The sequence below is a fragment of the Phacochoerus africanus genome, chromosome 4 (assembly GCF_016906955.1).
Source record: "Phacochoerus africanus isolate WHEZ1 chromosome 4, ROS_Pafr_v1, whole genome shotgun sequence".
Lineage (NCBI taxonomy): Eukaryota > Metazoa > Chordata > Mammalia > Artiodactyla > Suidae > Phacochoerus > Phacochoerus africanus.
Genome location: NC_062547.1, coordinates 3483632 through 3494284, shown reverse-complemented (window position 1 = coordinate 3494284; position 10653 = coordinate 3483632). Strand labels below are relative to the sequence as shown.

Genomic DNA, 10653 nt, shown 5'->3' with positions numbered 1-10653 from the left:
GACACTTGTGAGACCCCTCTGTGGCCCCATCCTCAGCACCCCAAGACCCCCCAAGCCCATGTTAGATGGGCCTGGTGTTGGCAGCATGGTGGACCCCACAGGCTGGTGCCCCCGAGCCCTTCCTGACTAGCCTGTGCCTTCAGCCTGGGGGTACCATCTCCCCTTGTTCATCAGAAGCAGGGCCCCTCCCCTGAGGCCACCTGAGTGGCTAGGCAGGCAGGCCCCCGTCCACTGTATGGGCTTGCTCCGGTGGCTCTAACAGCACCGCAGACCTGGCGGCTTCACCACCAGAAACGTGTGGTCTCCTGATCCTGGGGGCTGGAAGTCCAAGATCAAGGCGGGGGCAGGGAGAGCCCCCCCCCGAGGGCTGTCTGTGATGGGGCGTCTTGTCCAGGCCTCTCCTCGAACTTGCAGTGATCGCTGGGCCACCTCTGTCTTCCTTGGAGTGTGGATGCTCCACCCAGCCTCTGCCCTCATCTCCACTTGGCCTTGACCCTGTGCAAGAGGCCGCCCTCATGGGTCCTCTTCCTACGAGGACACAGTCACACTGGAGCAGGGCTCACGGGGCTCCAACATGGCCCCATCCTAGCTTGGTTCTATCTGGCACCACCCTATTCCCACATGAGGCCACATCCCGAGGTACCCAGCAGGTACTGCTAAGACTTCAATATGTGCCTTGGCGGGACGCCATTCAGCCAGTAACTCCCTCCCGACCGCTGCCCCAGATGAAGCTTCTCTGCCTGCAGAGGGGTCACAACTGAGCCAAGAGCAGCCTGTCAGCTGCGGGAGACACACATTCTCTTGCCTAACGAGTTTGCAAAATTCGCCACGACCCCCAAACCTCTCCCTTCATCTTCTCCAGGGACTGTCTGTTCCTGGGGAAGCAGAGAGTCCCGGGGGGCGGGGCACCCCCCCAAAGACATGCGGGACACGTTGACCTGCTGAGTCCCGGTATGCTCATCTGTAAAACGGACCGAAGGTAGCACCTGCTCGGCTCGTTCCGGATAATCGGCAAAGCTCAAGAGGGAAGCCCAGCGTGGATGCTGCGTCCTCTGGCTGGAGGTGGGGGATGGGGCGGAGGGACAGTTCCCGGGAACCTGACTCGCCCAGGGGGCTGGTGGCAGGGAGAACAGCATCCTTGTCCTCATACCTGGCAGCCAAGATTTCCACACGTCGTTGCGCAGGTGCCGGGGGCTGAGCTGGGCTCCCTGTGTGTTCGGCTAGTGGGGGTGAACTCAGGGGGCGGGGCAGAGCGCCGAGGTCCCCTGCGGGCACAAGCCCAGGCCACACCCCTCGGCTGGGCTGAGGTGCCCTGTGGGCCCGCCCAGGTGACCCCGCCCACTGCCATTGTTGGGGGAGCCGGTGTGGGGGGCGGGCAGGCAAGGCAGCTGTTTGGCCACCTACGGGCTGTGGATTCCAGCGAGTCCACAGCACCTCTCTGAGCCTCAGGCAAAGGCAGGACTGCCCAAGGCCCTGGTGGGGGGAGCGAGGACGGAACTCCCAGGCCTGCAGCTGCGATGCCCCAGTGTCTCCACGGAGAAGACCATGGCTTCACGATGGAGGGGTTTTGGATTTCTAAGCAAAGTAAATCTCTCGTCCTCTCTCCACACGTGTGCCTACCGGCGCACAACCAGGAAAACACACACACACACACACACACACACACACACACACAAGGAAATTTACAAACACATGTGCGCGCGTGCAGACACTCAGGGGAATTGACACACACACACACATACACACACACGCACACACATGCATTATCCTCTTCTTTTCATCGATGCAAACCATCTCTTGGTGTGCAAAGATATAACTTTCAAAACCAGGGGATTAAAACGCGTCTTTAGACCAGTTTCTCAGAACACAATCTTACATCTTCAAACATGGATTTGGCACAGACTCTGCCATCATCACAAGCAAAGACGTTCGAGTTAAACTGCAAGTGTGTCCTCAGGCTGCATCATCGTCTGTTAAATAACAGAGTAGAATAAAATACTCTCATGTTTTGAGCACCCCCCGACCCCCGCGGTCCCACAGCGGCACCGCCGGGAGATGCATCCTAGGCTGGGACTCTGGGCCTCAGGGGGGGCCTCCGTGAAGGGCATTCCTGGCCAACCTAAACCCCCAGTCTTGGTTGAAAGCAGCTCCCTCTGAGCCACAACTCGGGCCCCTAGCTCCAAAGCGATCCTTGTTTGAGAGAAGCAGGGAGGGTTGGGTACGTGTTCCATTGGCCCTGGAAAGGGCAGCCAGCCCGGCGTGGGAAGGGGCGGGGCAGGGAAGAGTCTGGAGTGGACCCCTGTGTGCACAGGGTCAGCTTTGATCATGGACACGAGGCATCCGTCGGCTAGTCCACACCCTCCAACCAGATGGCGTGAGCCCCGAGCCCAGCCGTGGGGCCAGGACCCTCCAGGCCTCGGCTCCCCAGGGGCCGGGGCTAAGCTCTGCCTCCCCGGCCCTGCTGCTGCCCCCGCTGTGGCCGCCGCCGCTGCCTGGGTTGGGCGGCCCTGCCGGGTGGCCTGGACAGGCCACCGCGGAACCCGGCCGAGCCCTGGAGCAGCCGCACCATCTCGTGGTCCTTGTGGTCCAGCACGCGCGGCAGGAACAGGGAGGACTTCTGTGTGCGGCGCGTCTTGAAGCCCCTGCGGGGCCGGCCCTTGCCGTTCACCGACACGTACCACAGTCTCTCGGCGACGGGCTGGCGCTGGGCCCCGCGTCCACCGGGCACCGTGCGGTACAGCCGGGAGGCGTAGGTGTTGTAGCCCAGCTCGTGGATGCGTTCCACGAACTCGCACTCGGCGTTGTAGCTCTCCTGAGGGGCGGGGGGGGGGGTCACGGTCAGGGGCGCAGAGGCCACCAGGATGAGGCTGGGAGGGAAGCACCGTGGGGCATGTGTCTTGGCAGGGGTGTGTGTCCGCCTGGGACGGGGTGGCGGATGGGGGTCCCCGCCCCCTCGAAGGGACAAAGGTGCAAACTCAGGACCAAAGGCTCTTTCACCGGTGTCCCCCAGGGGCTGCTGCAGGGGCCCTCCAGTCGGGGTCGGGGTGTGGGAGGGGCAGGTTTGCCTCATGCCAGCCCAGCTGAGGCTTCAGTCCCAGCTGTAGGTGGGCGGGCATGCCAAGGGCCACCCCCACAGTGCTCCCCTCCCCACGCTGGGCCAAGGACAGGGCTGGGGCTCAGGGCAGAGGGACTGGCTTTCCCTCCCTGGACTGGCCACGGACAAGTGCAGAGGAGCCCCGGTCTGTCTCCATCTGCAGGGAAGGAGGGCAGCTACTCAGCGTGGGTGGCCCATGGAACCGCAGGCCCATCCTCAGAGGTCACAGGCCATTTGGGACCAGACCCAGAATTGGGCAGCACGTGACCCAGAGGGACCTCAGCAAGAAAACACCTAGCATCTCTTCCCCATGACAGGGGAGCCCAGCGGCGGGGCAGAGAGCTTCGGCTGAATTGGGGGTGGCTGTCCCCACGACCCCCCCCAACTCTCTGGCCCCTCGAGGATGCCCAGGGGTCCTTGGGTATGAGTGGCATTGCTACTGTCCAAGGCCAGCTTCCAGACCTTCTAGATGGGGAGACTGAGGCCCAGGTGTGGGGCCAGACCCCAGATCACAGCGGGAGCCGATGCCATGATGGCCCGTGCCTACCTCCTGCACACTGTGGGTCGGGCTGGGCTGAGTGGTGGGGGCAGGGCAGAGCTGCCCCTCCCCCTCCCCCTCCCCCACCGTGGGGCATATGGCCTTACTGTCCTACCCCTCCCCCACCACTTTCCTGATAAAGGTTCTCTGAGAAACTCTGCGGCCCCTCTGTCCCAGGGAAGGTACATTCTCCAGGCTAAGCCCTCTAGCCCGGGAGTTCTGGTGAGCTTGCTCTTTGCTGGGGACACTTGAGAACAATTGAAGGGGCACAGTCCTGGGGTCCCCAAAGGGGAGAGGCTCAGGCCCTACAGAAGGGGATCTGGGCTGGCACAGCACGTGTTTGTACCTTGTAGGGGTCCCTGGGTGGGGGGGCTTGAGATGACCTGGAAAAAAGGCATCACAGACTCCTTTGACAACGGTTCCCAATGCCCGTCCTGTCCCTGCTGCCCCACCCCAGAACCCCAGGCCCTTTGCTTCACATGGGTCACACCCAGAGTCACCCCATCCCAGGCTCCACCTGCCGAAATTCTCCTTGTTGCTTTCAGGTCCCGACCCAGGAGGCTGCTCTTCCTTCTCAGATTTGCCTGTGCTGGGAGATGCTTCAGACAAGCTGGGTGGGGGGCGGGGTGGGGGTGGGGACCCGCAGGGGTTGCCCAGGGAGGGCACACACCTTCCCAAGGAGGTGAGATTTGGAGAGAGTCACTAGGGAGAGGACAACATTTTCTAGTGGACACTTTGGGGCAGGAGCACTCCTGACCGTGACAGCACCTGCCTGGTGAAGGCAGGGAAGGGTGGGCAGCAGGGCTTGCTCTGGAGAATGGAGGGGCCCAGAGCCTGGAGTGGGGGCATGGCCTATGGAGTGATGGTGGGAGGTGGGAGCAGAGGTGGTCTGGGTCACTCCTCCGTGGGCTGAGCTAAGGAATCCGGGTGATAATTCGTGGGCGGCGGGGAGGTCCTGGTGGCTCCCCCATGCCTGCATGTGCAGTTTAGGAAGACTGCTAAGTATATACCCAGCAGAGTGTGACCCATGGTAAATGCCCAGGACACTGACGAATGGAAGAATGAATGCCGGGCAGATGGATGGATGGAAGGATAAGTGGAGAGATGGATGGATAGAGGTGGACGGATGGACGGGGTGGCTGGATGAGGGAAGGAGACAGGCGGGATGGAGGGAAGGCGAATGGGCTGGAGGAGGAAGACCCTGAAAGCCAGTGGCTGGGACCCACGGCTGTTGTGACAGTCCAGCCAGGAGGTGATGAGGACCGGAGTTACAGGGGCACTGGCCACAGGGACAGGGCAGAGGGAGGCAGGGACTGAAGAGAGATATTCAGAAGGTATCTTCAAGGACCTGGAGAGGAACTGAGTGTGGGGCTGAGAGGGAAGGAAGGGTCTCCCATGGCTCCCAGCTGACCCTGGGCTTGAACGAGTGGCTCATGATCATGGCAGGGGAGTCGGGGAGCCGCTGAGTTCAGTTGAGGCGTGCTGCCCTCTTCCAGGGGTCTCTGAGCTGCAGGACATTTTGGGGGGAATCTATAACTCAGAAGGGAGGTCAGAGCTGGAATTGGGGGCTCTTAGGGTGCAGTGGCCACAGACCCACAGAGTAGGTGAGGAGCAAGAGGACGGCCAAGACCAGGGACCTGAGACAGCCGAGAAGCAGGGCAGTGGGACCAGCACTAGCAGGCAAGTGGGTGGTGCCCAGGATGGAGACAAGGAGCGGCAGGTGGCAGGGATGGCACCCGGGCTGCCGCACCTCCCAGGCTGCCTGTGAAGCGGTGAGATCTTCCCTGCCAGGTGCTCTAGAAGGTTCCCTACCATCCAGCTAGACCTCCTGGCTCTCCCAGGTGGGCCAAGAGCCTCTCCTCCTCTGTCTCCAAGGCCATTGCTGTCAGGCTCAGGGACAGACACCACAGGGAGATTTCTGTCCCTCTGGGACCCCCCCAGGGCATGCTTTGTCCTGGTTCTGGGTGTCCCATACAAGGGATGGCGGAGGCCTGGGGCGTCCCCTCCTGAGGCAGCCCTACCTGCCCCCGCTGTGAACTTGCCCGGTGTGAACCTGCCCCTCTCTGCACCGTTACTGCAGGCGGAGCAGGCATCCTCTCCAGAAGGGAGGGGAGCAAACGTGGGTGGTCTGAGACCACTTCGGGAACAGAAATTCAGTTCTGCTCACTTGGCACCAGGGGCGCAGGGCCAGAGAGGGCTGGAAAGGCACCGTCCACTCAAGGAAAAGTCAGAGCAGACCCCGAGCTAAGGGCCCAGCCTTGTAAACCACAACTGGTGTTTGCAGTGTCTAGAGGCACAATCAGAAGAGGCTGGGCACCCAGGAGTCCCTCCTCTCAGACACGGCTTCCGTTAAGTGGCCCCTGGGCCACGGAAAACAAAGGGCGAGATTCCAACTTCTGCATTATTCCTTTAGCAAAGCCATGGAAAAGCCGGGGCAAAATGGTCTCCTTAAAGGAAGATGTCCCCGCAATTGTTTTTAAGCCACACCCTTGGCGTGGGAAAGTTCCTGGACCAGGGGTTGAATTCAAAGCTGCAGCTGTGACCTACACCACAGCTGCAGCAATGCCGGATCCTTTAACCCACTGCACCGGGTCGGGTATCAAGCCCATGCCTTGGCAGTGACCCAAACTGCTGCAGTCTGATTCTTAACCCCCCGTGCCACAGTGGGAATCCATTCCCTGCAACTCTTGCCTGCGCTTTGCCCGACCTCAGAGCAGCAGGGAAATGTGGGTGTATTTCCCCTGCAAACGCACATGAACGGGCAATGCCAGGGGCACAGAGATGGTCCTCGGCTGTGCCGTCTATGGGGCATGTGCACGGAAAACCTCTCATTGCTGGCGGAGTATCAGCTGGATTGCATGTACTGACTCGTTGGAGGCAGCAAATTTCCTCGTACATGTATTTTACTCCAAGTATCCCCATATCCCCTGCCCTTGGAAGTGGGACACTGCCAATGCCCAGGCAGGCACAGGACCCTTTTTGTTGTGGAGCCCCAGGTGGTAATGGGTTCCAAACCTGTGTGCCTGGGACCTGGGTCCGTCTCCCTTCCTCTAGGTTCCCTCGCATGAACTAAGCTCTTGCCTTTCCACCCTTGGGAAGGTCTGGCTGTGCCGTGTCCTGCTTCCCTCCCCCTGCCCATCCTCACTCCCAGGAAAGCCTGGGCGGGGCACCCAAGAGCTTTTGCCCAATGCACACGTTTGTTCCATCCCAAGCCTCATGAAGGTTCAGTTAAGTTGGTAGAAATTTGGAGGACAATGTCTCCTCTGCACTCAGCTAGCTGGAAGGTGACCACAAAACCCCTGGAGGAACGCAGACTAACCCGACAGCACCAGAGAACACAGGACACATCAACCGCCCAGCCTGCAGCCGCTGCTAACAAAAGCAGCCATCAGAGCCCTGGGTGAGAAGCCATAGGTCCCGGGGTTCTGGCCCCAGCTCAGGTCCTGCACGTCCCTGGTCAGAGCATTCTACTGCCCCGTCCCTTCTGTCCTCAGAGGGGACGCTCAAGGGAGACGGCTGCTCCATCTGTGCCTCTGGACATGAAAGACCGGACTCACCGAAGCGTAGAGCCGTCCCCTCTTGTTCATGGCCAGGTAGCGTCCGGAGAATAGCCCCTTGATGGCCACAATGCCCACTTCCACCGCTGTTATCTCCAGGATACCTAGAAAGAGTTGAGAAGGCTCGTCGCTCCCTCTGTCTCCCACGGAGCCCAGAGGTGAAGGCTGAATGCCACCTGGTCGTGCCCAAAGCCAAGTCCAGCTCAGGGAGGGCGTAGGGGTGGTGAAGGCAGCAGAGGCCCCAGGGTGGTGCCTTTGGAAGTTCAGGAGAGGGGGAAACCCCTGGTGGTGGTCGGGGGAGCCACAGGAGGAGCAGGAGGAAAGGCTTCTGTAAGGAGGATTATTCAAACTTGGAGGAAAATAGTAAATAAAACTAACACTTCTCCATGCTGACTCTGTGTAGGACGCAGAGCCCCTCGGAGCCTCCCAACCACCAGGCCAGCTAGTTCCAAGGACAGACAAGCAAGCCGAGACTGACTTGCCCAAGACTACACGCAGGTGTCTGATCCAGCGTTCAAATCCTCGCAGCAGAGGCCAGCATCTGGGCTCCCCAGGTCACTGCCGGCCCTGGAAAGCCAGTGGAGGCCGGGGAGAGAGCTGGGCCCTTAGCAAGGTGGGTTGAAAATAGAATCTACCAGTACATTGAGGGTGCCACCCAAACCCGCTGGCAATGGATCTGGGCAGAAGATAACTAACAGTCTCCCGCCACAGTGCAGGTTACAGGATGTTGGCAGGAAGCCTGGTTAGACTTGGGAGCTCGCAAGGGAAGCCACCTGTGCTCACCCACTCCCCTATGTCTATAAGAAACTTTGTGTCCCCTAATGCCTTCTTTTTGGACTGGAAAGCACCTTTTTTTGCTTCTTCTTTCCTCTTTTTTCAGGCGACTGCAACAAAGCCGGAGGTGGGGCCATTGTCCACCAAGGGGTGGCTGGGGCATCCCTCCAGGGCCGGCCCCTTTGGGCTTGCGCCTGGATCCCAGCGCATCAGCGATCACAAGGCCCAGACGCGGGCCGCCAGGGGCTTGCCCAGAGCGAGGGTGCGTGAAGAATGCGCGCCTCTCGCTCCCGCTCCCGTGAGATTCCGGCAGGGGGATTCCGCGGCGCCCGCCTGAGGACCAGAGAAGGGCGCGTCTGGATGCTCGACAGGGGCGGCTGCGGGTGCGCGCCCTCTGCCTCCGGGCTGCCCACCTTGGTTGCATCAAGAGTTTGGATGCTCTGCCACTCCGAGGGGGAGACTGGATTTGGGGAGACCCGAGGTGTCGCTAGGAGGCTATAAGCACAGGCGCCCCGCAGCCCCTTCCTGGGCGCCAGGGCGCCCTCGGGAACATTTGGCCCTCACCGCGCGGCTCCCGGCGCGTCTTCCGAAGACGCCCTCGCAGGGCTGCAGCTTTCCTGAGCAGGCAGCGTGTTCCCGCCGCCGCCTTGAAGCCACCGCACCGTTTCCTCCGCCCCGGGCGGGAGCAGAGCGTGGGTCTCAGCGGAGGATTCCTGGCCACACGCCCACGCTCCCCACTGAGTTCCTGCCTGGTCCCGAGCTCTGGCCTCCCGCTCTCCACCGAGCCCAGCGGCCAGGAGTCCTACCCCACCCCCACCCCACCCCCACCCCCACCCCCACCTCCGGCTTTGCGCTCCTGAAGGAGGGCCCGGCGACAGCCCAGGTACCCGCAGCCAGAGGAGCCAAACCTTGGAGCCTCGCGCGACTCCGGCTCGAGCGCGGTCCGGGAGCGGGTCGTGGCTGCGGGGCGGGATGAAAGGGTATCTGCGCCCCCAGATCCAGGCAGACGCCCCTGCGAGTTCCTAGCGCGCAAGTCGTGGTCCCCCACCCTGGGTCGGACTCCCCCGCTGCCTGTCGCTCTGCAGCCAAGGGCAGCAGCGGGAGGGCTGAGGATTCCAGCCTGGGGACACGATTCTCTACCCGTGCGGCCGCCTCTCGGGAGCCCCGCTCTCTCCGCAAGAGCGTCTTCTGCGCAAAGGCGGCGCAGGGCGGCGGCGAGCCGGGAGGGCAGAGGGGGTGGCCGGGCGCCCCGGGGTCGGCAGGAGGAGGAGAAGTCGTCAAAATAATAAAGAGGATGAAAAATGCCTTGTCCAGCTCCTTTTCTCCGAAAAACCCAAAGGGCTCAAACTTGTCAGGGCCGCGGAACCCAGCCGAGCGGGGAGGCCCCGGGGCCACCTACCGCGTCCCTCCTCGGACGAGCGGGCGGGGCGGGGAGGCGGCAGGCGACCGGGCCAGCTGGCCCGACAGTGGACAGCCGCCGCCCGAGCCCTCTTCGGACGTGACCCGCCCTTCCCCCGCCCCCATTTAGGACGAGGAGACTAGGGGACCCCGGCGGTCTCCCTCTGGCAGCAGAAGTGGTGCGCCTTCCCGGGCACTCTTCGCGCACCGACCCCTCCTGGGCATCGCTCCTCCCCGGGGGGGGGGGCCCTAGCGGCGCCTCGGGGGCTGGACACTCACTGTAGACGCTGTTCTCTAGGCTGCCGTTGACGCGGCCGCTCGGGTGCAGCTGGAGGTGGTACTTGGTGGCGCAGTAGAGCTTGCGGCGCCGGGGCGCCCCGCCGAGGTGCTCGTAGACGCCGCCTCGGCCGCCCGCATCGCGCCGCAGCCGCGCCCCGGGGCCCGCGGCCGGCCAGCCGGGCTCCAGCAGGCTGAGCAGCAGGAGCCAGATCAGGCCCATCGTGGCATCGCGCCCGCCCCGCGGCGGCGGCGGCTGCAGGCGAGCGCGGCGCCCATGGAAGAAGAGACGGCAGCGGAGCCCCGGCGAGGTGCTCGGAGCAGGCTCCCGCGCCTGGCGGTGCCGACTCGGGCTCCGCGGAGTGGGGGGAGGGGAGGGCAGGGGAGGGGCGGGGAGGGAGGGAGGGGGAGAGATAGCGAGCGAGCGAGAGAGATCCTTTAATTTTCACCCAGGATCGGGTGAAATTTCCGTTGCTGGGCAAAGAGCTGAAAGAAAAGACGGTTCGGCAACAAAAGGCCGACGTGGTCCCCAGGCGGAGGCGCGGGAGGGGCGGGAGGCTGGCTGGGCGGGTGCGGAGCCCCGCGGGGCGCGGGGTTCGGGCCGGGCGCCGCCCGCGCACGCTTAGCCGCCAGTGCGCCGCCGTCGAGCCGCGGCTCCGCTCCGCCGCGCGCCCCGCGCCCCCGCGCGCCCTCCGGGCTCTGAAAGGTCCCTTCCCCGCCCCTCCCCGCCCCCTCCCCCAGACCAATTATGCCTCCGAAAATTATAGACCGAGGCCTCGAGGCGGCCGCCCCAGGCCCTGTCACCCCCTCCCGCCCCCCATCAATCCGCTGGCACAATGGGAAGGCCGCCGATGGCTGATGTTCCCGAAAACAACTTGCGGGGAAGTCGCGCCGACAAACGCCCATGAAAGGCGGCGCATCATGAAGGCGGCCGCGGGGCACCGCAGAGGGGAGGGCCCCGGGACCCCGCGGTTCTGACTGCGCCCGGGGCTCCCCGCTGGAGCAGGACCCTGTCC

General features: G+C 63.1%; 1 protein-coding gene across 1 annotated transcript; it reads right to left on the bottom strand.

The window, feature by feature from the left end:
• Positions 1 to 1881: 1881 nt before the first annotated feature.
• FGF3 (fibroblast growth factor 3) lies at positions 1882 to 9948 on the bottom strand. Its single transcript, XM_047775036.1, has 3 exons — positions 9641 to 9948; positions 7190 to 7293; positions 1882 to 2812 (listed from the first exon to the last, which is right to left on the bottom strand). Exons 1-3 carry the CDS (start codon positions 9858 to 9860, stop codon positions 2438 to 2440), a joined length of 699 nt encoding a protein of 232 aa, XP_047630992.1. The 5' UTR covers positions 9861 to 9948; the 3' UTR covers positions 1882 to 2437.
• Between the last annotated feature and the right edge of the window lie 705 nt (positions 9949 to 10653).